General features: G+C 41.8%; 2 protein-coding genes across 2 annotated transcripts in view; both read right to left on the minus strand.

The window, feature by feature from the left end:
* Positions 1-3,245, minus strand: part of arhgef18a (rho/rac guanine nucleotide exchange factor (GEF) 18a) — a 32,519-nt gene extending 29,274 nt beyond the window's left edge. The window contains exon 1 of the mRNA XM_080726592.1: positions 3,212-3,245. The gene's annotated coding sequence lies outside the window, so the exon portion shown is untranslated. The remainder of the gene's footprint in view (positions 1-3,211) is intronic.
* Positions 3,246-6,901: 3,656 nt separating this feature from the next.
* insra (insulin receptor a) overlaps positions 6,902-27,360 on the minus strand; it is a 74,403-nt gene continuing 53,944 nt past the window's right edge. Inside the window, exons 9-21 of the mRNA XM_080726591.1 lie at positions 26,964-27,131; positions 24,139-24,337; positions 20,657-20,973; positions 19,795-19,934; positions 18,376-18,535; positions 15,674-15,776; positions 15,273-15,340; positions 14,676-14,905; positions 13,605-13,715; positions 12,937-13,096; positions 11,168-11,297; positions 10,126-10,260; positions 6,902-8,644 (exon numbers count right to left, since the gene is read on the minus strand). Coding sequence (XP_080582717.1) covers positions 8,287-8,644; positions 10,126-10,260; positions 11,168-11,297; positions 12,937-13,096; positions 13,605-13,715; positions 14,676-14,905; positions 15,273-15,340; positions 15,674-15,776; positions 18,376-18,535; positions 19,795-19,934; positions 20,657-20,973; positions 24,139-24,337; positions 26,964-27,131 — 2,279 coding nt within the window. The 3' untranslated portion in view covers positions 6,902-8,286. The remainder of the gene's footprint in view (positions 8,645-10,125; positions 10,261-11,167; positions 11,298-12,936; positions 13,097-13,604; positions 13,716-14,675; positions 14,906-15,272; positions 15,341-15,673; positions 15,777-18,375; positions 18,536-19,794; positions 19,935-20,656; positions 20,974-24,138; positions 24,338-26,963; positions 27,132-27,360) is intronic.

Consider the following 27,360-nt stretch of genomic DNA (forward strand, 5'->3'; position numbering starts at 1 on the left):
GGACCTCATGTATTTTCTTGATGATGTTGTAAATAAACAATAAATACATATTATTATTAACGTAGGTCCATATAATAGAGGTTCCTATTACTGCATGCTAGCAAGGTCAGGTGTCATGGTATGCTAGCCTATATTGTGTCGTCTGGACTCTGGAGTGACAGCCACACCTCGACTCTGATTCACCCAAACAACACTGGCTGGGAGTGGAGAGAGTAACATGAAATACGGGTGCTATGCTAGACAAAACAAGACCAGCAAGTCTGTCAGGTAACATCCCACTCAGGGCTGAAAGGCAGGGGGTTTCACAGAGCTATATTAATCACTGTACACTGTCAAATTCTGTGTGTTTATTTATTTATGGAACAAAATCAGCCTGTATTAATGAACCATTTGATTTGAACACTTTCAGTTAAGACTGCATTACCCAATATAGCATTAACCCGTGAAAAATGATATTTCTACTTTGGCACAAGACACTTGGTGCTGATCATTCCAGTGGTTTATGAGATTAGGCCCAAGCACACTCCTCACACACAGACACGTACATACACACTCTTTCTAGACAGCTCAGGGCTACAGTATCACTGTAAAAATAATAATAAAGCATCTCACACTATCTTTTTCTTGGCATGTCCTGCATGAATAATTGCCATGAAACTAACCTTTAGCTTGAGGACATCATAAAAGCTAACCAATACCAAAGTATCAAAGTCAGTGAACCGTGTCGCTCTCAGTCATAATAGTTGTGACTGTAGTACACATGTATCCAGACTATCCACACAGTGGCTTTCAAAGCTGTCCATATAAAGCTGTGGTTCCAAAATGTTTGCCCGCCCGGGATCCAAACTAGTGAAAATAGCAGCTCTACAAGCTCACGATGCGTCTACAAAATGTAGTAAACAAAAAATTAAAGGACTCTGTCCACGGTCCAGACCCAGTGTTATAAAGAATCATTCTCACCAACAGCTTCTCAAAACAATAGCACCGTCATGACAGCTCCTAGCCCTGACATGAAGTTTACTCATTAACTGAAACTGTACCATCACACATACTGTACTGTACATGTGTGCAGGCTAGGGCATTCACCAATAGTGATTTTTTTGTATTCGAATTATTCGACCTCAAACGTATAGATTTGAGAACCCCTGGTATAGAGCATTAACAAATTCATCCACCAGGGGTATTGACAACTCATTCTTATGACTTCCTATCTAGCCAAGCTTTATAAACTATATATTTTTTAAAGAGAAAACAATACAGAAATTAAAATAAGCGAATATTCTACTTCGGTGAACAACGTCGAATAGTGACTTTGATATTGGAATAGTCGAATATTTGGTGAATGCCCTAGTGCAGGCAGGCCCTTACACCAGAGGACCTATGGTTCCTCTGACTGTGAGATGTACAGTGTGTGTGTGTGTGTGTGTGTGTGTGTGTGTGTGTGTGTGTGTGTGTGTGTGTGTGTGTACTGAAGCAGTGAGAGAGCCTCAATTCAGTAGTCCTTAATTATAAACATGTGACCTCCCAATGGGCGGTGGGGGGTGTTCTGGGGCGTGGGACAGACACAGTAAAAGTCCACCCAGGACAACCCTCAGCTTCCCTCCATTTGGAATAACGCCCTCACACACTGATTATATTATACCTAATTTGGGGTACCGGTTTATATGATATTTTGGTATATCATTAGCCCTGAAACATGACGGTTGTGTCATACGACCGTCATGTTTCAGGGCTAGTATATCATATACCAAAATATCGAATAAACTGGTACCTCAAATTAGGTATAATTAACAGACCTACAACCTACATAAACTATATATAAAATACTACCAAATCTGTATGTCATAATCCAAATCTACAAATTAACTAGTAATTAAACCCTTTCAAATAATTGTAGTGGGGTAAAAGTTCAATATTTGGATCCGAGATGTAGTGGAGTAGAAGTAAAAAGTATAGGAAATCGGAAATACTCCAGTAAAGTAGAAATACCTCAAGTACAGTACTTGAGTAAATGTACTTATAGTTACTTTCCACCACTGTTAACTTTTGAAGTTAGATCTGCTGTGAAAGTCCTTGCTACATGCTGGGAGAATGTGAGGAATGCCAAGGTGCACAGTCAGTGAGAGAGAGAGAGCAGTGACCTGGATTCTTACCTATTGAAAAGAAGGAGCACTGCAAGTGTCAAATTAAATCATTATCAACAGGCACAGGCTATAGGGTTTCTGGACCACGAGTCTGAGCAGTGATGGGAAAAGTATGCTCACATTTCTTTACTTTCAGTAAAAGTATCAAGATACTGCAATATAGAAATACTCTGCTAGAAGTAAAAGCCTGGAATTAAAAATTTACTTGAGTGTAAAGTATTGGCATCAAGATGTACTTAGAGCACCAAAAGTGAAAGTACAAAATGTTTGTAAATAGCCAAGGTATACAATAGGGCTAAGTGGTGTATGTATGTTTTATCATATTATAATTTATATCTGTAAAGTCATTTGAAAACTTTAGTTACTTTAAGTAACTAAAGTGTTCAAATAAATGTAATAGGGTAAAAGTAGGCTACAATATGGAACAGAGATATAGTGGAGTAGAAAAGTATTGGAAATTGGAAATACTCGATGTACAATACTTAGGTAAATACTTAGTTACATTACAACACTGGATTCGTAAGGCTTTGTTTTGTTTAAATACATTTTTAAATTAGTAAGTTGTCCCACAAAAAGGTGTTTATGAAGTGACTTTACGACCTTCTAGTGAATAAAACGTACATTAAATGTAATCTAAAAACAAAAAGTGCACAACAAACTTGGCAGTTTCACTTGTTTGAAGTCGGTGGAAAAAACATGGCAGAAACCGACTTCATTCACGCAGAGCGGGTTGATCCAACCGTCATTATTTCATTTATTTCAGTCATGCCGTTCCTCAATTAAAACAACATGCCGTATGTTAAACGTGCCTTAGATAATCATTGGCGTCTTCTTGTCCCTTCAAACGCGAGCAACAAAGTTAACAAATGTACTCCTTCGTTCTTACCTATCGTTGGCACACGTACAGCACAGAAGAGTAAACCAGGTATATAATTCTTAGCCAGTTTCGAGATATCACGACATTATAATATTTTCTTCTACACAGACACAACTTTTACTCTGGTCTGGATTCCCATGTGATGCTTCTAAGGAACAAGTGCACGCACACACACAACCAGCAGACCTACCAGACCAGCCCACCCCTCCAACAAACAGCTCCTTCCGTCTGGAATATCATTGAAGAAGCTGCAAGCAATGGGTTGTTACACCGAAATAGGCACCCTATCGAATTGTTTGACTCCAGATGTCGCTCTTTTGAACTTTGGCATGAATCGGCAATGTTGGCAGTGGTGGGAAAAGTACTCACATATTTTACTTAAATAAAAATGTACTTTAAGTACCAAAAGTAGAAAGTAATCATTATTATTATTATTATTATTAAGTTAACAAATGTATGAAATGTATAAAAAAAATAATTTGAAAATAGCAAATCTACATGCACACAATGAGTCGCAATGCATTGTGAACTAAGTAGATCTGCTATTTTCATATGGCCAAATGTATATTAGGGCTACACCTACAGTGGTTAATGTATGTTTTGTAATAATAATACAAATCTACAAAGTAACCGGCAACAAAAATCTTCAATAATGTGGAGTAAAAGTACAATATTTGCCTCTGAGATGTAGTGGAGTAGAAGTAAAAGTATTGAAAATTGGAAATACTCCAGTATAAGTAAAAGTATCTCAAAATTGTACTTATAGATAGAACTACAGTACTTGAGTAAAGTTAGTAGGCTACTTAGTTAGGCTACTTTACATCAATGAATGTTGGCCAATTTGCAGTCACTGCAGTTAACTGCACAGAATGAGAAGAACTATTTTTCAATATTATTAGCCAAAAGATGAATGGTATGACAATAATTTCAATGAATATGACCTGCTATCCAACAGTAAAGCATTACCTTTGCTCAACATTGACCTCTTGTGTCAGTGTCAAATAAATCTGATTCTGGGCTGCATCATTTCTGTATTCTATGAATTTTCTTTTAGAATATTCCAAGGATATAATTAAAACGTTCAGCTTTATTGATTACTGTTAGGCTACCATACTGTCACCCTTTCTGCACTATTAGGCCTATCATAAATATAAAGATAATTACTACAGGTTGAGCTTGAACCAACTGCATTCACTGGATTCCAAAGTATTTGGACAGTGACTTTTTCCATAATGTATTTTTGGAGCTGTGTGCAGCTCCCTATACGTGGCTGTGTGGTGTGGGTCTGTCTGTGTGTGTGTCTGTCTGTGTGTCTGTGTGTATGTAGCCTGACTTCGGCGCGTAACTAGTGCCGCACCATTTACGCCACTTGCGCAATATATACATCAAAATGTGCGGCTCGGCGGGGAATGGTGTTCTATTACCTTTCGTTCCGATCCGCCTTACCATGCCGACGTAATCGGCCAAAAACTACGCTTAATTGTCCCCATTGACTTATAATGGGACAATGCAAGAAATCACTTTCAAGTATTTTTCTCTCGTAAACCATGGGAGCTACAGTTTCAAACCTCGGAGAGGAGATTCATAATGATTTTAAGAATGAATCGAAAAATAATTACATCACTCGGCCTCATGGTGGCACTATAACGGCCCACTTTACGTTTTGCCCCGTAACTCTTGAACCGTAGATCGGAAAATTAAAATTCTTTTTTCCCTGGATTCCTTGGGTCAAGACGCATCTCCCCATATAGGCCACGCCCATTTGCGCCAGGATAGATTTTCCGCCATCTTGAATTTTCTCCAAAACACACTTTTTGCTCCTTTTCCTACATATTTTCTTCAAATGTCACAAAAATCGGTACACATGATCTACACACACACACACACACACACACACACACACAGGAGAGTACTTTCCAGCAATACACCAGTTATCACCGGCACTGCATTCAAAATGCCATTAGATAATAGATTATACGAACACAGTTCAAAGCTGTGCTGTCCAAAGAGCAAAACAGACCCATATTTTTGGGATTTTAGATGTTTTGACTGACCTTAATGTGACCAGAAACTCACCTGCTCCTCAAACACCACTTATTATTAGTTAAATGTCATGATATATGGTAATAAAAAAGACTATTTATTCTGTATCAGTAACGCAAGGATCATACATAGAAAAATAGATTTATCATACCGGTACTTATAGTCCAGTCATTTTAGGGTTAGACCTAGAACAAATTGCAATAGTAGCAAACTCAACTGATTTTGTATCCTCATTATGTCCTTAGTGAGGGAAAAAAAGTCCCAAGGAATCCCACCGGGGCAAAGTTTTGAAAACGACCTACCTACCTTCAATTACTATACACTACAATATAACGGAAAAAATGACTGAAAAAAAATCTGCTTTAAGTGGGATATGAGGGGTCAAACTAGGTGTTTTTAATTATTCTGAATCCATTGCAAGCATTTGTTTTGCATGAAAAACATTCCTTGGGCTAAAAACGGACCCCAAAAGACTGAAAATTGATGAAAATTGACGTTTTGAGTGGCCATTTTTTTTGAGTGGCCAAACGATAGGTCGTTTTCAAAACTTTGCCCCGGTGGGATTCCTTGGGACTTTTTTTCCCTCACTAAGGACATATTGAGGATACAAAATCAGTTGAGTTTGCTACTATTGCAATTTGTTCTAGGTTTGGCCTAATTTTGGCCTAAAATGACTGGACTATTAGCCTACATTAAAGAGAAACAGATTTAGATTTAACACTTGAACACTTTTGGCATGTTATGGCAACTAGAAAAACATTTTGAGATTTGATTAGTTTTGAACTTTCACTTTTACTTATTTTCTAGACATGGATGGTATTATGTCATATAGGCCTATTGATATGCCTAAATTATACTCACTATATGATGGTGCCTTGACCGAAAATAGCAGATATACAAGCTCTAATGTAGCTTTTAATTGGTCTGACTGGTTGCCATAACTTAACCCCCTATCTCCACTTGATATCTCAGGTCAATCAGAGATATGCGTCCATGACACAGAAAAAATATAAAGGGACTTTTGTAACTGGCCTTTTATGAACCTATCTTCTTATAGTATAATTAGTCAATTTCTGTACTCACTCAGTCCTATAGTTTCCTAGCTATAGTTTCTAGCTTGGAATTCCCATTAGTGAATGCAACAATGAATGTACTGGTAGGCAGGTTTCTGAACTGTTCATTGCCCACCCATGCAGTAGAGCATTATGAGGACCAATTATATTCAGATAAGATTTCAACTTTAGAGCTCCTATTTTCGCTACCTTCGAGACGTCAAACTTGGCCAGGAAGGTTCTGTTGGCCAGAAATACCCGGTGGGTCCCAGGTCGCCGGATTTGTGGGTCCGACATCTCGGAGGTCGCCAGAATTGACCCAGGGCAAGAGTTCTTGTATTCGTCTTGTATACAGAGCTGTGAGTCATCCTTACTACACAAACTGTTTCCAATTATTTTTAATAATGACTACCAATTTAGTCATTCTGCTAGTTCCCCAATTTGGCCAATTCTTTTTGTTGAAATGCCTGGCCAAGACGGAGGCTCCAAGGAGCATTCAAACCGTAGTTTCTATGTTGGTCTTCTATGTTGGACTTTCACAGCTGCAGCACCTGAACACCCACACAAACCTGTTAAGGTGTGGTACAACACACACTGCCAATGATGACCAACAGGTGGCACCTTCATGCCACATAACATATCCAGGAATTGAAATGTAGATCCAGTAAATAAATCTACCAACATTTCATGTTGAAAGAGGAATTTCAACATGATACTGCTGCAGAAAGAGGACATACAAGATACAAGGTGATAAGAAATAAGAATCCTGCCACTTCATGAATGCACCTTGCTGCTTTATTTACAGCTCAATTTGATTTGATCTTGATATTAGGGGCAGACATCTGAAGCTAAAGACGCCAACACATTTCACCTGTGCATCCGATAGCAAAAAAGGACCAAGTGCATTGGTTGATCGAGAGTCCAAAAATGATAATTAGTATGATTTTCTGGATTAGAAAAAAATTAAACATAAGAGACTAAACATGTAAAAACCTTTTCTATGACCTGAAATACCTCATAAATGACATGTCAACTATGTACAAAAAAAACATCAATAATATATTTATATATATTTATAATCTTCTATACCCACTAAAATATACAGTACCAAAGAAGCAGCTATTGGTCAATCTGAGGAACTCGTTTTGTCAAAAATGCTTTTGAAAACAGTTTAAATATCCTTCAGCTGTAAATATGAAAACTCAGGGGGAGGGGAGGGGGGACAGAAGAAATGAGGGGGGAGGAAAGCATACATAACCCAACATAAATGTGTTTTAATCCATGTGCTGTTTTGGAATACTGCAGAGTGTGAGGAGGCAGGTTATGTCCAACCTGCTCCAGTGAATTAAACAGTTTGTTCAGCGATGGACCGTTTCTGACCATCCAACAGAGTTCCCAAGCTTTGTTGCTTGATACAAGTCTTCTTGTGTTTAGTTGACATCGATAGTACAAAGTTTCAGACACAAATCCCATGACAGCTGATGTAGGCCACAGACAAAATAGAAGGGCACTTTTTTTCCTTTTTCAAAACCCCAGGATGGGGTAAACGTCATTTGATAAAGTGAGGGTCAGGGGGGGGGGGGGGGGGGGGGGCTGGACAAGTCTAAAGAGTCAGAAAAGCGACCATGAGTTTTAGCAGCCTTCTTGTTTGTCAAAAAGAGTTTGTTTCACAGTTGATTCCATCATCCGCCCAGTCTAGCACAAACTTGGCAATATATAAAAAAATACTACAATCGTGGACAAGGTAGAAGCAGAAAGTCCGTCTTTAAATACAAAAAAAAGAAGGGAAAAAAAAAAGAAGAAAAACGTATCATCTGGTGTCCATGGTTGGACAATACAGTAGTGTGTTGGTTTAGTGTGTGGCATCTGAGAAGAAAAAAAAATAATGTCCTGAGATGTGCTTCGAGGGGCCTCTGAAGAGTGTGTTGAGTGAGATCTGTATAAAATTATGGAAAACAAAACAACAAAAACATATACATATATATTTATATCTATAGCATCTGTGTGTTGGTGTTGGAGAGAAGGGTGTGTGTGTGTGTGTGTGTGTGTGTGTGTGTGTGTGTGTGTGTGTGTGTGTGTGTGTGTGTGTGTGTTCGCGTGTGTGTGTGTGCGCGCGCGTGCGCACGTGTGCTTGTGTGTTCATTTGTCCACGTGTGCGAAGCACAGTATGTTATGACGGACTGGACCGCGGTAGGGCCAGTATTCGTCCGTTAGTCTTTCCCCCGTTCATGTGTGTGTAGGGGATGTGGTGCTCCTCGTAGCTGCCCCGCAGGCCCACCGAGGAGCCCTCGTCCCGGTCGGAGCACTGCTCCCGCTGCGAGTAGGACGAGGGGTCCAGCGGGATGCTCTCCATGTTCTCCATGTCCAGGTCGAAGTCCTCGCTTTCGGGGGGCTTGTTCTCCTCGCTGTAGAAGAAGGACATCTCCTGGAAGGACGGGTGCAGGTCCTCGCGGAGCATCTCGATGATCTCCTGGAACATGGGCCGCGTCTTGGGGTTGTACTGCCAGCACATCTGCATCAGGTTGTGTCTGTGGTAGGGGGTGGGCGATATGGTGATAATTATCGTTGAGACGATACAATGTCTCCACGATATACCCTTTCAGAGATATCGTATATATCGTGATACAATTGAGGGAGCCTTGTAAAAAAATCCTGTTTAATCGTTAATACAGAGATTCATTGCAGAATTCAATTTAAACCTGCATTTGGGTCTAAATCAGTAGTTCTCAAACTTTAACATGTCAAGGTCTCCACTTAACTCTGACAGTATACAAATGAAACCAAATGGACCCGTAAGGGTCCATTTGGTTTCATTTGTATACTGTCAGAGTTACATACTTGTAAAGTTCAATTTAGACCTCCCAAAAGGAACCCAGAGAGTCTAGATTCTGTCAAGTAACTTGAAAATTAACCATAAAAACCAACGTGAAAAAGAATCGTGATAGAATCGTGTATCGTGATACAGCTTGGGAAAATATTGTGATATTGTATTTTTTATCGCCCACCCCTAGTCTGTGGTGGGTAGTGGGAGGGACGATGGGGGTGGGAGGGGTTGTAGTTTATCATGCAGAAAGGTTGTGATGCTGGATTTGCTTTAAGCTTGATTTACACATCAATCTCAGAAAATTAGAATATTGTGTAAAAAAGCATTGCAGATGCCATAGCACCCCGAATCATAACTTCGGAAACTTCCCACTGGACTTCAAGCAACTCTTACTTCAGAAGGTTGACATTTCTCTAATATAAATCCTTGTTTTGAGTGGTCTTGTGTAATATTGTAATATTTATAAATATGGACTTTTGATATTCATGAGCTGTATGCCATAAAAATTCAAAACTTTAACAAAAAAGCTTTGGAATAATTCACTGAATGTGCAATGTATCTAGAATATATGAATGTTCCAAGAAATATTATGAAAGTTTCAAGAATTTTTACTTTGACAAAATATTCAAAAGTCCTGAGATTGATCTGTATACTTAGTCGCGCACTGATGTCCCACATTGCATCCACATTGCATCCACATTGCTGATGTACAAACACACAACGGGTTGCATCGTTTGTGTCCTTAAGTCTAACTGTAGGCCACTCAAAATATAGCAACTTAGGCCTGCAATTATCAATTATCTGCTTAAATCTCTTCAACTTTTTCGATTAATAAATTGCTTTCTTTATACATGAACAATTAACCACTTAAGCCCCATTTCATACTTCATCACACCACTGAAAGTAGTGAAAATAATCATGATATTAATTTGATGTCAAATTGCCTGGAGCTAGTGTGTGTGTGTGTGTGTGTGTGTGTGTGTGTGTGTGTGTGTGTGTGTGTGTGTGTGTGTGTGTGTGTGTGTGTGTGTGTGTCTCAGTACTGTGTGTCTCAGTACTTGATGTAGTAGTAGTTGTGTAGCTGTAGTAGTAATAATATTAGTGATGATGGCACAGTGGCAGTAGCAGAAACAGCATTGGTTACAGCAGCGATATTAACCAAGGGTCACACTAGTCTGTACTCACAGTCTGTCTGCGCAGTTGTCCGGCCGGTCCAGGTAACCTCCGTCCATAACAAACTTGAGGACTTGCTCATTGGACAGACCCTGGTAGGGCTGCTCTGCCAGCGTACTTATCTCCCACAGCACCACCCCAAATGACCTAGCGCACACACGCACACGCACACGCACACACACACACACACACACAGTATTACTATGTACATCCAAACCGAAAAGTCCTATCTGATTTGCATTAAACGACGTTAAGCGACGTTAATCCCAACACCAACCTGAATCTTTTCCTTCCTAAAATATTTGTTTTACCATAAAACAACCGTTTCTCTTGTGAGGACCAGGAAAATTGTCCTCACAATGTCTACTTCTCAAATTTCTACTATACTGTACTTTGTGGGGACATTTGGCCCTCACAAGCATACGCGTAAACACAACGACAACATGGGGGAGAATAAGGACACGGCAATTAGAGTGCTGACAAGTTAAGGCTGGCAGGACACATCCAGAGAGCTGGTAAACAACAGTGGAGGAGTGATCTGAGAATGGCAGGACAGGAGTGGAACATTAATCAATGAAACATGTGTTGGAGGTTGCTTGTTCAGAATTATATTCACTGTAGATTGACTGTGCATATTTATCTATATGGTACGATCATACTGTGTATGTGGTGTCTTGCTTTCTATATGCCCTGAAAACGCTGGCTTTTTATTGTTCACAATGTTTGACTGACTGAAACTAGATAAAATCTCCCTTTTTTATTTTTTATTATTTGTTCAATATTACTTCATATAAGAAGATGTCTGGCAACCTATATGATACAGTATCTACTTGTTTGTCTTATGCCGTTTCAATGAAAAAAGAATACCATGTAATTTCATCATGAAGCACTTGATTGCTACACAGCAGGAGAGTCAAATGTGAGAAGCAGTATCAGTATTATGATCAAAAAGAATCTCTTTTGTGCGCCGCACACACACACACACACACACACACACACACACACACACACACACACGCGCGCACACGCGCGCACGCGCACACAGAGTACTGACCAGCAGTCTGAGTGTGCAGTGAAGACTCCATCCTTGAGGGACTCCGGTGCCATCCATCTGACAGGCAGCAGACCTTTCCCTCCTTTACGATAGTAATCAGTCTCATAGATGTCTCTGGTCATACCAAAGTCTGTGGCGGGACGGAATGCACGTTACAATGTAGCTAGTTTATCATTGTATTTGCATTGTCTCCTCTGTATCGTGCATGTAAATATTGTGCACTTCATTGCTGTGCTGTGGTTATTTATTTCTAGTTACTATCAGCCACGGCTCGTCCATAGAGGGCGCAAGTGCGCCGCACCACCTCTCCCAAACCCATATCTTCCTTGAATAAACATGGCATTCTATATAATTTAAAATGATCAAACCAACAAGGAAACTATTATATAGTTAATGACTAGTGACTGAAATGTATAATCTGCCATTAAATGTAGATAAAAACCACTCTACGTTGTCTAAATGTAATGCTGTGGGCACAGAAATCTAGCGCACAGAGACACCATTCACTCACAATGTGGAGTTTTGCGCATGCGTAGTTCACTCTTCAATGCAAGTTAACGGAGCTTCCTGGATCGCAGCTTCTCTGCGCCCAGAGCATAAATATGTGTACACATAGAGCTCAATTTTCATATAAACCTACATTTTAAAGCATAGGATGTTACCGTTCATCCTCAGGAAAGGAATTAACCTAGTTGTATTCTGTAAAGTGTTCCTTGGCATAAATGTTTCACACATCCCACTTCCTGAGACAGTATTGTCTCATTTACACTCTCACATATGATGGTATGCCGTGTCGAAAATAGCAGATCTACGAGTAGTAGATTGGCTATTTCCAGCACAGGAACCAGGGGCGAAATTATATCTTATTCTGCATGGGTTTTCAGATCAAAAGGGCCCTGTACTACTTGTGAGGGGGGCCCATAGATTAGGAGATTAGAAACCCCTAATATATTGGAAATTACAAAATACATATCGTCGTTGTCGGGTGTAAACCTCCTATCTCCAAGTTTCAAATGTGTACGTTCTTTCGCAAAGCAAAGCCCTGCTTCATCAGACAAGGCCGTCTCACAAAAGTAGTGAAAACAGCAGATCTACAAGCACACAACGCCTCGCGGTGCGAGGCGTTGTGTGCTTGTAGATCGGCTGTTTTCACTAGTTTAAATCGTTTTTAAAATGAAAAATGCAAAACGAACAGCTTTGGACATACAAGGTTTTCACCCGACAACGACGATATGATGGTATCCTGTGTCGAAAATAGCAGATCTACGAGTAGTAGATTGGCTATTTCCAGCACAGGAACCAGGGGCGAAATTATATCTTATTCTGCATGGGTTTTCAGATCAAAAGGGCCCTGTACTACTTGTGAGGGGGGCCCATAGATTAGGAGATTAGAAACCCCTAATATATTGGAAATTACAAAATACATATCGTCGTTGTCGGGTGTAAACCTCCTATCTCCAAGTTTCAAATGTGTACGTTCTTTCGCAAAGCAAAGCCCTGCTTCATCAGACAAGGCCGTCTCACAAAAGTAGTGAAAACAGCAGATCTACAAGCACACAACGCCTCGCGTGGGAGGCGTTGTGTGCTTGTAGATCGGCTGTTTTCACTAGTTTAAATCGTTTTTAAAATGAAAAATGCAAAACGAACTGCTTTGGACATACAAGGTTTTCACCCGACAACGACGATATGATGGTATCCCGTGTCGAAAATAGCAGATCTACGAGTAGTAGATTGGCTATTTCCAGCACAGGAACTGATCTTGACCGTACCTCCTATCTTGACGGTGAGGTCGTGGGCCACCATGCAGTTCCTGGCCGCCAGGTCTCTGTGGACAAACTTCTTGGCGTTGAGGTAAGCCATGCCGTCTGCGATCTCCGCTGCCATCTGGATCATTTCCTTGAGAGTGGGCGGTGGCCGGCCCGGGTTGTTCTAAAGTAACGAGGCACGTCGGAAACATTAACCAAGGTTATCGTTGGAAGCTATGAGTGTGCACTATAATATGTGGCATTATGGCAGCGTTTCCAAACCTTTTCTGGATCAAAGCCCACTTGAAAGTCTCTAAAGCGTTTGTGGCCCACCCATCTGACCACTTAACACGGCAGCAATTCAGCCAAAGATAAAAAATAACACCATGAGAATTTCTTTATCTTATTTTTTGTATATTAATGTTATTGTTATCGTTAAAATCGCAATGTTTTGCCAATTATTTGGGGGCCCAATTGCAATATCCTCACAAGTTGGGATTTGCTGCTTTATGGAATAGTGTTTTGTTGACGTTAAAAGTTCCATTATACTTGTACTTTGGTGCAGCAGACCTACAGTATATTGGTGAAGGGTGATCTCAATGTAATCATTGCCATAACATTAAGTAAAGTAAGGAGATAAAGAGTGTAATCAACCATCATCATGGAGTGTGAGGTGACAGAGAGTGGGCTACCTCAGAGTCGGGTCGCAGGCAGCGCAGGAAGCTCTTGAGGTCACCGTGTGTCATCAGCTCCATGACCACCAGAGTTGGCTGACCCTTAGACACCACGCCCAGAAGACGGACCTGAGGGACGGGGGACAGTGTGTTGGGTTGTACCAGTGGTTCTCAAACGTGTTCATTTCAAGGATCCCTTTAACTTTGAGAGCGTACAAATGGAACCAAATGGACCTGTGGTTCCATTTGTATGCTCTCGAGTTACAGACCTGTAGGGGTCCATTTTGAACCCCTACTCCAGGAAGGAACTCCAAGGGTCCCTGGACCCCACTCTCAAGAGGGTTACACAAGGTAGGACCTTGTAAAGCCCCTATCATAGTAGGCACCGCGGTGATAAGCTATCCACCGCGGTGTAGTCTTTTTAAGTCATAAAACTACAACATTGCGTCATTACTCGCGGTGAAGAGCTATCCACTGCGAACCCAGACACATCTCTCTGTTTTTACTTTCAGACAGATCGGCCCATCACCCCGTTCACTGATTGGTCAATCTAGACCAGTCAGTCACAGTGATAGTACTTCACCGTGAATGACTATGATGGCCTCCATTTATTTTCTCACTTTAGGTGGATAGCTTTACACCTAAAATTTGCGGTGATAGGCTCTTCACCGCAGACTCTAATACGGGCTTAACAGGACATGTGGTAGAACAATCAGTCTCAGTGCAAGGAATGGGGAAACATAACTTGAAGAACCAGTCCAAGAGCAAAGTTAGAGATATAAATAGAGATGGAAAAAATAAGCCAGAAGGATGCAGACTCATCCCCAGCATGCACAACTCTCATCCAAAACCCTGTATTTTTAGACTCTGAATCAAATATAGCCAACTATGTTGTGTGGCAAGTGACTGTGAAATGGCACCATGTAATAACAATGTACTTGTAACATGCATAACGCAAGACCGCGTACCAGAATAAATATAGCTGGGCATATACAGTAGGCACATTTTAGATGCTTCCCCCACATGTGTCTGAGAGTGTTTGTGTATATAGAGCACATCTCTGTTCAGATGCTGTGGTCTTCTCCTTACCACATGGTGACAGGAGAAGGCCTTCATGACCGAGGCTTCGTTGAGGAACTCGATCCTCTCTCTCAGGCTGGCGGATTCGTTGACCGTCTTGACCGCCACGCGTAAATCCGGCTCGCCCTTCACTATGTCCTTTGCGATGCCCTCGTACACCATGCCGAAGGAGCCCTGGCCCAGCTCTCGGAGGATGTTGACCTTTTCCCGGGGCACCTCCCACTCGTCTGGCTCGTACACTGCGGAAACATTGGTAACCGTGTTATTGTCGCTGCCGGGTGGGAACCTTGCAAAAATGTCCAAAAATGGTTACTTTTCAAGAAATGGGGAAGAAATAACCTGTGTCAGAGTGGATCCAACGTAGTTGTTATTTAGTCACGAGTTCTTGTTAATAGGCTTCACTGGTTAAATATTTATAAAACCCACAGACCCAATTAACCCCTTTTGTTTTCATATACAATTGTCTTTTTTTTTTTAAAGATTTATTTTTGGGCTTTTATGCCTTTATTGATAGGACAGTAGACTGGCAGGAAATGGGGGGAGAGACCAGTGTTAACACATTGAGAGCTTCCCTATCAAGGATAAAAGTTTAATCTAATTACTTACCATCATTACAGCTAAGATATTCTGGGTTTGAAGAAGCATAGATGGGCCCACTGGGCACTTGAGTTTGCCTAAGAGAGGAGAGAAAAAAGGTAATGCTACAAGAGTCTGAACTCGGTATGTGAGAAATTGCTTTCTGTACTGTAGACCTGTTTCTGTTATGATTTACTTATAAAATGGATTGTTTTTCAAGTATGTCAGAGGACGTAGACTGACTAGTGACTACTTTGCGCAAATAAACAGCATTTTATGCCTTCCAAATTACCCCTCCCCATTGTTCACTGTTCACAAACCCTTTTTGGAAAGTACAGGAATATGTGTTGTATGGTGAATTCTCTGTACACCTAGAATCTAAATGACACTGAGGCCAATGAAGTGAATAAAGAAAATGGGGTACAACGTACTTCTTCTTAAACATAATGAATCCTGCTCCTGCCACAAACAGCAGGAGGACAAAGCAGATGACAGGGCCAATGACGATCTTCATCACATTGGTGGGGTCCACTCCTGTCACAACACCACAGACATTAAGACATCTTCATCAAGTGAAATACAAACAAATCCCACAAAGAAACCCACAGCATTTTAAACATTTTACATATGGCATCCCCATTTTGGGAAGGCAATGCTTTTCCATATGTGTTTTGCACTGCGGCGTGTTGTGATCTTGTAGATGAGCTATTTAAAGCGGGCGGCCCAGCGTCTAGTCGGCGACCTGGCCAACTCGGAACAATGTAAATAGGGAATGAATGCCCCGCCCTTTAATGCAAACCCCATTATACCTGTTTTAGGACCCGTTTTGACCATTTGTCTGCCTGTGTCCATTTATGCCCATATATGGAGATATCTGTATCTGTCTGTCTGTCGGTGTCCATTTTATGTCCATATATGGAGATCACTGCAGTTATAGTTCTGGGTCCATTTTATGCCCATATATGCCCATATATGGAGATATCTGTCTATCTGCGTCCATTTTATGCCCATATATGGAGATCTCTGTATCTGTCTGTCTGTGTCCCTTTTATGCCCGTATATGGAGATCTTTGTGATTCTGCATCCATTGTATGCCCATATATGCCATATATGGAGATATCTGTTTATCTGCGTCCATTTTATGCCCATATATGAGATTTCTGTCGCTTTTTCAAACAGATGGTCAAAACGGGTCCTATGACAACAGGTATAATGGGGTTTGCATTAAAGGGGGAACCGGCACTGTGTCTGCAACACAGTCGGAGGCACAGACAGATACAGAGATCTCCATAATGGGAATAAAGGGACACAGACAAACAGATGGAGGAGGAGACAAACTTAATGCAAACCCCATTATACCTGTTGTCATAGGACCCGTTTTGACCATCTGTTTGCCTGTGTCCATTTATGCCCATATATGGAGATATCTGTATCTGTCTGTCTGCGTCCACTTTATGCCCATATATGGAGATCTTTGACCATCTGTTTGCCTGTGTCCATTTATGCCCATATATGGAGATATCTGTATTTGTCTGTCTGCATCCATTTTATGCCCATATATGGAGATATATGCAGACACAGTGCCAGTTCCGGAAAATCCTGATGTCAGACATCAGAATCCGAACCTGTTTGCCTGTGTCCATTTATGCCCATATATGGAGATATCTGTATTTGTCTGTCTGAATCCATTTTATGCCCATATATGGAGATCTATGCAGACACAGTGCCAGTTCCGGAAAATCCTGATGTCAGACATCAGAATCCGAACCTTTCGTGCTGGTTCCAGAAAATCGTGTATCGGGTCGGGTCGGGTCGAGGCCGAGCACTGCACTACCTGCTGCGGTGGGGAACGCACGTGCCGAATTTGAAATAGGGAATGAATGTCCCACCCTTTAATGCAAACCCCATGAATGCCCCACCCTTTAATGCAAACCCCAATATACCTGTCATAGGACCCGTTTTGACCATCTGTTTGTCTTTGTCCACTTATGCCCATATATGAAGATCTCTGCACACACAGTACCGGTTGCGGAAAACTCTGATGTCAGACTTTATGCCCATATCTGGAGAACGCGCGTGCCGGTGGGAAGAAGGGTTCTCGAGATACGCGGATTACATACATACATACACATTCACAGAGATTTTGTGTTGACTCATGTGGCGTACGTGATGTCAGAGCCTTTTATGAAGTGATGTCACAATGACTCAGCGCTTGCGCCGATTTCCTCCGGAACAGCCTGATGTCAACAATCAGCTCCGCATAAGGAGATTCCGAACGTTTCGCGCCGGTTTTGGAAAACCGCGAGTCGGGTCGGGTCGAGGCCCGGCACTGCACTCCGCGCGGCGGCGGGGAACGCGCGTGCCGAATCTGAAGCCGGTGGGACGAACGGTTCTCGAGATACGCGGATTACAAACAAACAAACAGACAGACAGACAGAGATTTGTCGCATTTATAGATAGATAAATCAGGCTTAAGTGGTTAAATGTCAAGGACTGTCGGCTGAATGGAATGTGCAATAAGTAGCATCTCTAAATCTGTTGATGATAAAGGAATAAAGATGGATGGTTAAAGAAGTCTCATGGAGACAGTATAGACAGACAGGAATAGGTTGCATACAAGTTTCATATTGAAATGAAAACATCAAATTATAATGTATTCATGGATTTTGAAGATTGTCTCTGATATTAATATCAATACGATATGTATGGCTGGCTAATAGAGGTAGTATAACACCGCTGTGTAGTGCTCTATATACTATAAATCTATAGATGTTCACTCATTCTTCACAAGAACATCACAACCTATGAAATAACAGCTAGTCTAATAATATAATCAATAGATACACTGTATAGATAGATAGATAGATAGATAGATAGATAGATAGATAGATAGATAGATAGATAGATAGATAGATAGATCTTTATTTAACAGGACTATATAGTGGTATTTGAGCCATGTCCAATTGTTGTTGTTCTCTTGTCTTTTGCAGACCTGGTAAAGATTAAATACACATTTTCCATATGCTATCCTGCTGTCCATACTGTAAATGGCAATGCCATGGAACCCTGCATATAAGATGGTTGAAATGGGGTTTTCACTGTGTGTGGTTTGTGGGTGGGTTCATGTACTCACTCAGGTCCTGGACATAGAAGTGTGTGGGTTGGGTCCAGGAGCCATTGCCTGCCAGGGACGTGGCGCGGAGCCTCACTGTGTAGTTCCCAGGGTGCACCACTCTCAGCAAGCAGCCACTGGCCTGTTTGTACATGTTCCTAGACACGCAATAGTGTAGCTCCTGGAGACAAACAAAACCCATATTATATATTGTCGTTGTCGGGTGGAAACCTTGTATGTCCAAAACCGTTTGTTTTGTATTTATTATTTTATTTTAATAAGCACACAACGCGAGGCGTTGTGTGCTTGTAGATCGGCTGTTTTCACTACTTTTGTGCGACGGCCTTGCATGATGAATAAGGGCTTTACTTTGCGAAAGAACGTGCAAATTTGAAACTTGGAGATACAAGGTTTCCACTCGACAACGAAAATATACAGTATTTGTCGCTGTCTGGCAGAAAACAGCCAACTCCATTTTTCAGGTTTTTGATTTATTTTCCTTCGTCATAAATCAGTTCTATTGAACACCCTTTTTGGCCAAACTCCACTAAAGCTGGTTGTTTTTCAAAGAGTGCTTGAACAGAAGGACAATCGGAGTTGTTTTTCTTTTAGTTTGTTTTTTTCCCACAGCTAGAACAAGTCAGACAGTGCGCAACACTCTCCATGGTAACTGAAAGACGGCTCGGATGCAGCAGAGCTAAAACTACCGTTCCATTAAGGCTATTATCAACCAAATGGTCCAGTTTCAAAACAACATCTTGTTTCTGGGCAAAAAGTGTAAACAGCTGCAGAGTGTACCAGTGTGGGTGGTTTTCATGGTCTGGATGAGTGCAATTATATTCTCAACTCCATCAAATGACTAGGTTTGTGTTTTGTTTGTGAAAATGGAGCATGCAAATAAAAGCAAGTGTGTGTGTGTGTGTGTGTGTGTGTGTGTGTGTGTGTGTGTGTGTGTGTGTGTGTGTGCGTGCGTGCGTGCGTGCGTGTGTGTGTGCAACTGTGCATGTTCTCTTTTGGGAGAGAAAATGTGTGAATGTTAATTTATTTAGAAATGTCTTATTTCAAAAAAGTTTCATTCAATAAATGGTGAAATATGTTCAAGACCTGTCTTTGCCTCACAGGAACTAAAAGTGGAAAGCATTCACAGTAGAGATAACACCTTTATATCTTTACAAGCTAAAATGATTCATTTATACAGTATACAGTATGTGTGATATACATTTAATTCAATCAATATTTTCTCCTGCAATGATCAATACTGAAATGTCTTTATAAATAACGTGTGTGTGTGTGTGTGTGTGTGTGTGTGTGTGTGTGTGTGTGTGTGTGTGTGTGTGTGTGTGTGTGTGTGCGTGCGTGCGTGCGTGCGTGTGTGCGTGCGTGCGTGCGTGCGTGCGTGCGTGCGTGTGTTTGTGTGTGTGTGTGTGTGTGTCCTGTCACCTCAGTATCCCCCAGTCTCTTGTAGTGGACCTCGTACAGGATGATCATGCCATTGGGAGTCTTGGGCTCCTGCCATTTGATGTGCACTGTGTACTCTGACACCTCGGAGACGATGGGCCCCACGATGTCATCAGCTTTGTCTGAGGAAGACAAAATGAATGGCTCTCCAGGGTGTAGGACGTATTCCCTAACAATAGCCTCACACAGATGATATGATAACCCAGACAGCATCCATCTCTACCCATGTGGATATCAATTTCTGTGGTGCTCTTTCAAGGAGGGCATCTGATTTCATCTTTTTGTTATTGGATAAGAGTATAGCGGTGCCATAGGAATATAAGGCAGGGACATAAAACAACAAACAACAAAGATCTAGCATTCAGGACCTGGATTCAAACCCATGACATTTCAAGTACATGGTGTGTGTACCATGAACCGCTGTTCCACTGGGATGTCTACTGGTGACACATTCTGACCTGTCTTTATCCAGAGTGCATTTCGTGAGAAATTGCTTATGGAGATTATAAAAAATAAATACTAAGTGTTCAAGACTCTCCTAGACACCCCAAGATGCTAGGTTTGATGTTTAGCTGCCATTTGTAACACTTGATTAATTTCTTGGCACTGTATTTACTTGACTGCTTATTAGCTGACAAGAGTTCATGCCATTTTTAATCATGCAATGCTAAGTCGCTCTGGATAAGCTTGACGCCTAAATTGTTCATTGTAAATGAAAATACATGCTAATGCTTGTGCTAATGTATGAACCTATTGACAAATAAACAGGTTCACTAACTGGATGTGCTGTATCTACTGTGCACAATGTTCTAATAAAATCCCCTTGAATGTTAAGTGTCTTTACCCTCGGGCATGGTACGGGCGCTGACATAGGCGGCCATGCTGCAGCGTCCAGGGTCGGTGGGGTGGTTGCAAGCATGGACCTCTATCTGGTAGCTGGTGAAGTGCCGCAGGTTGGAGATAACTGTGGACTCCTTGGCGTGGACCCCCACCGTCACCACAAACTTGGTGCTCTCGAAGCTCTCCTCCCCCTCCTCCACGTCCTCCTCCGCCTTGTCTCCCCCGGGCTTGCGTGTGCCCTCGGGTGTGCTCGGGGCGGTGGTGAGGAACGGATGCGTTCGGTTGGCGATGCCCATGGCTGACCGCCGCTGCCTGTTGGGTCTGTGGGCGTGGGAAAGAAGCTGTCACGTCATGCTGGCTCTGGGCTAAATGTCACCTCACAGAGATAAACATGTTATACACATTACACACAAACTTAACATTTTGTTGATTTTTACAAGCAAGGCAAAGTAAAGATCCCTCCTAGATGCATTACGCTGCGCAGACGCCCGCGTCCAGTGTGTGCTCCCCTTTAGGAATGCGACAAAAAAGAGGGGACACGGTGGCGCAGTGGTTAGCGCTTCGCCTCACAGCTAGAAGGTCCTGGGTTCGATTCCCGCCGGGGGACGCTGTGGGCACTGGGGGCGTGTTCCTCCCTCCGCGTCATCAGCACCCACACCCTAGGTGGGGTTGGCGATAGGGCCTTTCTGTGTGGAGTTTGCATGTTCTCCCCATGTCTCCTAGGGTTGATACCCTGACAAAAACATGCAGTAATCCTGGTCTCTATAATGCCTCTGCCTGGCCAGCCGGGGTGCCTGATGGAGGGGAAAGGAACTGGTTGGAATAACGTGTTCCTTCCACGCGCTACGTCCAAACCAGGGAAATCCCCACTGTCAGGTGAAAAGAAGCAACTTGGACTCCTCATGCATAGAAGGAAGTCCGTTGTCTCCCCAGGCGCGGCAGAGGGAGAGCAGAGCCCAGGATTACATAGGCAATTGGCACTGGGTGAAAACAGGTTACAAAATCGTGGGATAAAAATTATTATATAAAAAAAAAAAGGGAATGTGACAAATACAGAAAAATATTTTTAAAATCAAGTCTCCATGGCGTGAGTAATCAATAGGGAAAAGAAATGTAATTTGGGGGTGAACTATTTGGGGGTGAACTACTCCTTTAAGGATAACTTGTGCACCAGACAAAGCCATTTCAAGTTGTCCATGAATGGCATTATGTACAGTAGGGAGGATCCTAATACTCAACACAAGAGGGTGCATGTGAGCCGTAACTGACTTGGGAATGTGAGGTAAGGTTAGGTAAGTGATCAAGTGATGAAAAAGGTTTTCTTGTTAAAAGGTACTTATTGCTATAGAGTGTTTGTTCAGCAACAGGGGTCCCCCCATCTTTCCAGCTCTTTAATAAACATAAAATACATTTTCAGGTGGGTTGTACATTTCAGCCAATCAGGAAAGAACACCCATTTATCAGCTTCAATTTTATAATGTTCCAGTTCAAATTTTGTCTGCACAATTCTTTGTCTAATCACTTGTTTAATCTGTAACATGCGGTGCGAGTTCTCTCTCCTGATTGGATAAAATAGGTATCCTGACCTATTAAGCATGTTCTGCTAAATAAAGAGCTGGAGAGACAGGGAGAGCTACTTAACACTTAATCAATTACCCTACCTTTACATTGATTGATAACATGCACACTTACAAAAGGTTCAAAGAAGGTAAAACAGTTCAAAGCTTTTCCTCCGACTTCCATAGATTCACTCTCCTTAACCCATTTAGGCCTAACATTATTTAATGCTTTAACCAATTAAAAATAGCAGATCTACAAGCTCACAGCGCTGCGAGCTTGTAGATCTGCTATTTTTGAAAAAGTTGTGAAAATGTGTGCAAATCTTTGAATATATGTATTTTCAAAGCGAACGCTATTTTGAGATGTGCGTCCGTGGTCAAATACATATCATTTTGGGGGTCCTTCACATAAAAACATTTGAGAACCACTGACATGAACAGACTAACTGAGCTCCAGTTAAGTGAAAAGGACCTTTTCTTTGACGATGGCTGGCCAGATTGCTGACATAGAAAAAAACCTTAGAAGGATTCAAAAGACACTTATAGAATCGGGTAAAAATTCAAATTTTCACGATTTTTCAAAAATAGCAGATCACTCGGTGCCGCGCTGTGAGCTTGTATATCTGCTATTTTTCAATAGTTAAAGCATAAAATAATAATACACAATACTGTGTACCCATTCTGAATGGGTTTAAACTGGAACAATTTAGTGTAAACGTAATCATATTGACTATATTAAATATAACAACTCACAAAAACAAAACATAAATACCAAATTACTGTTTATGAGACAGACTCTTCACAAACCATGTTGTTTGTCAGTTGTTGTCAAGTATGGATTGGAGTGAAAAATGGATCGGGTGCAACACATGACCAATCATTACAGGAAATACATTAAACTGAGTCAACAATCATTCAATCTCTCGAGACAGAGTCAATGATGGCTATGCCAAGAGAGACAGACCGAGTGGGCGTCGCACTTTCTTTGATGATGGGTTCCCAGATTGACAATCATTAGCCTAAACATACATACAGATCACAGAACCGCCTGCAAACAGGTCAGATAAATATATGTACAGACAGACCATTTATTACAAGGAAATATGTACAATATGTGACCCAAAGAAAAACGTAGCGGCTTGTGCCTATCACGCACCTGCATGGCACCATTCATGCCTCTTGCAAAAGATAGTCTGACGACTGACCAGCTGACAATGTTGATGAACATATCATTAAAACACTAACTTTATGGATGACGTTTTAGAGCTTTTATTTTAATTTGTCATTTTATTTCATTTGGAAGCAAAAGCTGTGAGACTGAGAAAGGTAAAAATAAATAAACTATTAAGCACAGTCTTATGGGAACCAATTGAGGCTTCCTTGAAACGTTGCCAAGCACAGTCTTCTGGGAACCAATTGAGGCTTCCTTGAAACTTTGCCAATCAAGGAATCTAACATTCCTGCTGCAATGAGAGTAGGCGGACATGCGTCCTAAAACCACTCCCTCTCCAGATGAAGTTCGATGTGTTTCTTAGGAATTGGGCCCCGGTAATATGTTATCTTAACTTCCCTGTATGAATGTAAATATAGGTGCCATGCTAATGTGAGATTTTATAAGTGTGTGTTCTGATTCCAAGTTTATGTTCTGTTATTTCTTTACCAAATTCTGAAATTGCTTTATTTAATGTTTGCCGATGTGTGTGTGTTTTGTGTTTATCTTTATTTTTATTAAGCTTTTGTGTTATTATTATTATTTGTGGATTATTTGCCGATAACAAAGACTTTGTGAATGTGTATGGAGACAGAATGGCAAATAAACACCTTTTGTTAAAAAAAAAAGAAAAAAAACACTCCCTGCCTACAGTACATACTGTAGGCAGCTTCCGGTTCCTTGCAAACATTATTAGACTTAGACTGTCTTACTTACTTTATCTCGAAGACCTCGTTGTGGAGGTAATTCTCAAAGGTTTTGCGGTACTCAGAGTCTTCCTTCTCCTTCTTCAGCTCCTTGTCGGTCTTGGGACAGGAGCAGCAGCGAGTCCCCGGTCCGTACTCCTCCGTCTGGTTCCACTTGTGCTCCTCGTCACTGTCCACCTGGGTGGGCACGCGCGATGGCAGCTTCATCCCTGCAGACCGGGAAGGGTTGACACTAGGGCATTCACCAAGTATTCGAATATTCGACGTTGTTCACCGAAGTCGAATATTCGCTTATTTAATTTTTTTTATTGTTTTCTCTTTAAAAAACATATAGTTTATAAAGCTTGGCTACTAGATAGGAAGTCATAAGAATGAGTTGTCAGTGCTCCTGGTGGATGAATTTGTTAATGCGCTTCTCAAACCATTTTAGGCCGTGACCCCCAAAATAAACATATTTAAACTGGGACCCCCACCCTGACAAGCACTTGGAATTGTAGGTATTACATTTAATGTGACTCGGTTCTACAGATAAATATTGTGAAAATAGCCGATCTACATGCTCACAACGCCTCGCAACGCGAGGCGTTGTGAGCATGTAGATCGGCTATTTTCACAATGTTCGCCTCTTGCTTACTTAATATTTGACAGTTTGGCCAGTCCTGTCGAATATTCGACTATTTGAATACTTTGAGGTCGAATAATTCGAATACTAAAAATCACTATTCGTGAATGCCCTAGTTGACACTGAGTGCACGCACACGTGGCTGGAGGATAGGACTTGTTATTGTGCCATTCATGGCCCAAATGTTGATATTTCTTAATCTGAGGATATAATATCCCATAACGACTCAACAAGTGTTATTTCTTTTATTTTCTAGAATAACACAACTCCTGTTTCATACAACTGTACATTGCGCAGGTCCAGTAACAGCAGGGGAAGCAGCTAAGAACATAGGCAAAAATCGGAACTATATGAATTTAGAATATGCAGGCGAGGTCGAGGTGCAACAATTTTGGTATCAGAAGTGTTCTGATTTCAGTTTGTAGTCCCGAGTAGTACTGACCAATTACAATTGAGTGGGCTTTGGTGACACAGCTTTAGCATCCAGGCAAACAGTCTGTGAGCAAAAGAGACGGAATTCAATTCCTGAAATACAATCTCCACTCAAAACCTGCTCAAAACCCATCGATATCGTCTGATGAACTTTTAACCTGGTGTAAACAAACTGGTCCTGGTCCTACGGTACACGTCATCTCTCATCTCCAGCCTCACATCTCATCCACGGCTAATTTGATTGTAAACAACAACCTAACTGACAGCTTGGCCCGGATATCCGCGAGCCCAGAAACGTTGTCCCTAACCCCCAGACACTAAATCCTCACAATAGCCAATGGGTTCCTATATTAGACAGATACATACAGTATAGTCTGAACCATTACAGTGATCTCTGAACCGGCGATATGTAGGTCTGAGAGATATTTGCACAGATATGACCAATTGTTACGGGAAATAATGTATGTCAAACTGAATCAACAATGAATAGACTTTTTGGTTACCACCGCGCTCTGACTCGACTGGTGCGGTGTCCCTTTAGATCAACATGTATTCATTGGAGGATGGATCGTACACAGTGGCAAGAGTAATTTTTTCTTTCTTCATTATTACATGGATGAGAAACAAACGTTTCGGCTATCAGCCTTCTTCAGTGTATCTGAAACTGCAGGGTGTCTGCTGTCTATTTAAAGGTGCTGTGACAGGCGCCCAGGTGGACACCATCAATGTTAATCACCCTGTGAGGATGACACCTCGCACCTGAATGGTGATTGCGCATCACTGGTAAATGTGTAATAAGTAAACTCTGATTCTCATTAAATAAACAATAAAAATACATGCATTTTTCTCTTGCCACTGTGTGTGATCCATCCTCCAATGAATACAAACTGAATCGACAAGCATAAGTGTAAATGTATGGCTGGAACCATTGCATCGACCTTGGAACTGTCTGTAAAGGCAGACAGATATGTGCACATATCTGTCCTCCCCCTCCCAATGAGATTGACAAGAAGTAACGCAACCTCCCCACAGACAACCGGCTTAAGGAGTCGAGGGAGGACACACACATTACTGTACAAACAGGAGTTCTACATGAGGGTCAGACTATGACAGTAACCATTCCATCTGTCTGAACTTTGCCTGAACTTGAGTCCGCTTAAAGAGCAGATCCCATTGTTCGCGTTCCACCTGTCAGGGTGTGACACTTGTGTCAGTGGTTTGACGCGCACGTCCGCACATCAAAGTCACCCGAGTCATGTTCACATTACGTTTAAGTAATGCGGGGTCCCAGATGAGCTTTGATGTGCGACTGAGCTCAGTACTTTAAATGAATCTCCTCCGAAATACCCAAATAAATCCTGTACACTCGCCACTTACAGTAAGCCCTATTGTATACTTTGTCGTATGATGGTCTAACGCTGCGAAAATAGCCAATCTCAAAGCGCGCTGTGAGCTTGGAGACCCGCCATTTTCACTACTTCCTAAAAGAGTTTTCCTATAATGAAATGCCCAAAACAGGGATGCCGTGTTGAAAGTGGTTAAACGTGCATTACTCTTCTTCGGGGAGGTCAGATCTAAGTGGGGGTGGGGTCGTCCACGGGTCAGTGTCTACTGGGGTAACTGTGGGTGTTGAAGTGCTTCCTCGAGGGGATGAAGAATGTGAAGAGCTGTCTGGCTAATGGAAGGCCGGCTGTGATGAGTGTGTCTCCGTATCACATACTGTACACAGACATACTACGTAGATTGCAGACACAGACGCTGGCTGCGCGGCCCTGACTCACCCTTCTGACAGTAGTCAAACTTGTAGAGCTCGCTGGCCTCGGGCTGGCGCTGGCAGAACACCAGGTAGTGAGTGATGTTGCCGTTGGGATCGTTGGGAGGTTTCCACTTCAGGATGATCTGAGACGAGGAGTTGGAGGAGGATATGGGGTCCAGCGGCACCGAGGGCTCTGCGGAGGGGACACCACAAGGGGAACACCAATGAGGGTTAATCAATAGAGCGGGCTATTGCTCTGGAAAGAGTGTGGCATCACACAATATACTGCAATCACTTGTCACTGCCACGGGTAATGTGTCCATCATCCGCTACGTACTGTGTGTCTCCTCCAAGTGCACTTGAGCAAGACATTGTGTATAATCAATCTGAATAAGAACGTCACAGGGGTTAAAGCAAAAATA

This window comes from Nannobrachium achirus (genome assembly GCF_963921795.1).
Source record: "Nannobrachium achirus genome assembly, chromosome: 5".
Taxonomy (NCBI): domain Eukaryota; kingdom Metazoa; phylum Chordata; class Actinopteri; order Myctophiformes; family Myctophidae; genus Nannobrachium; species Nannobrachium achirus.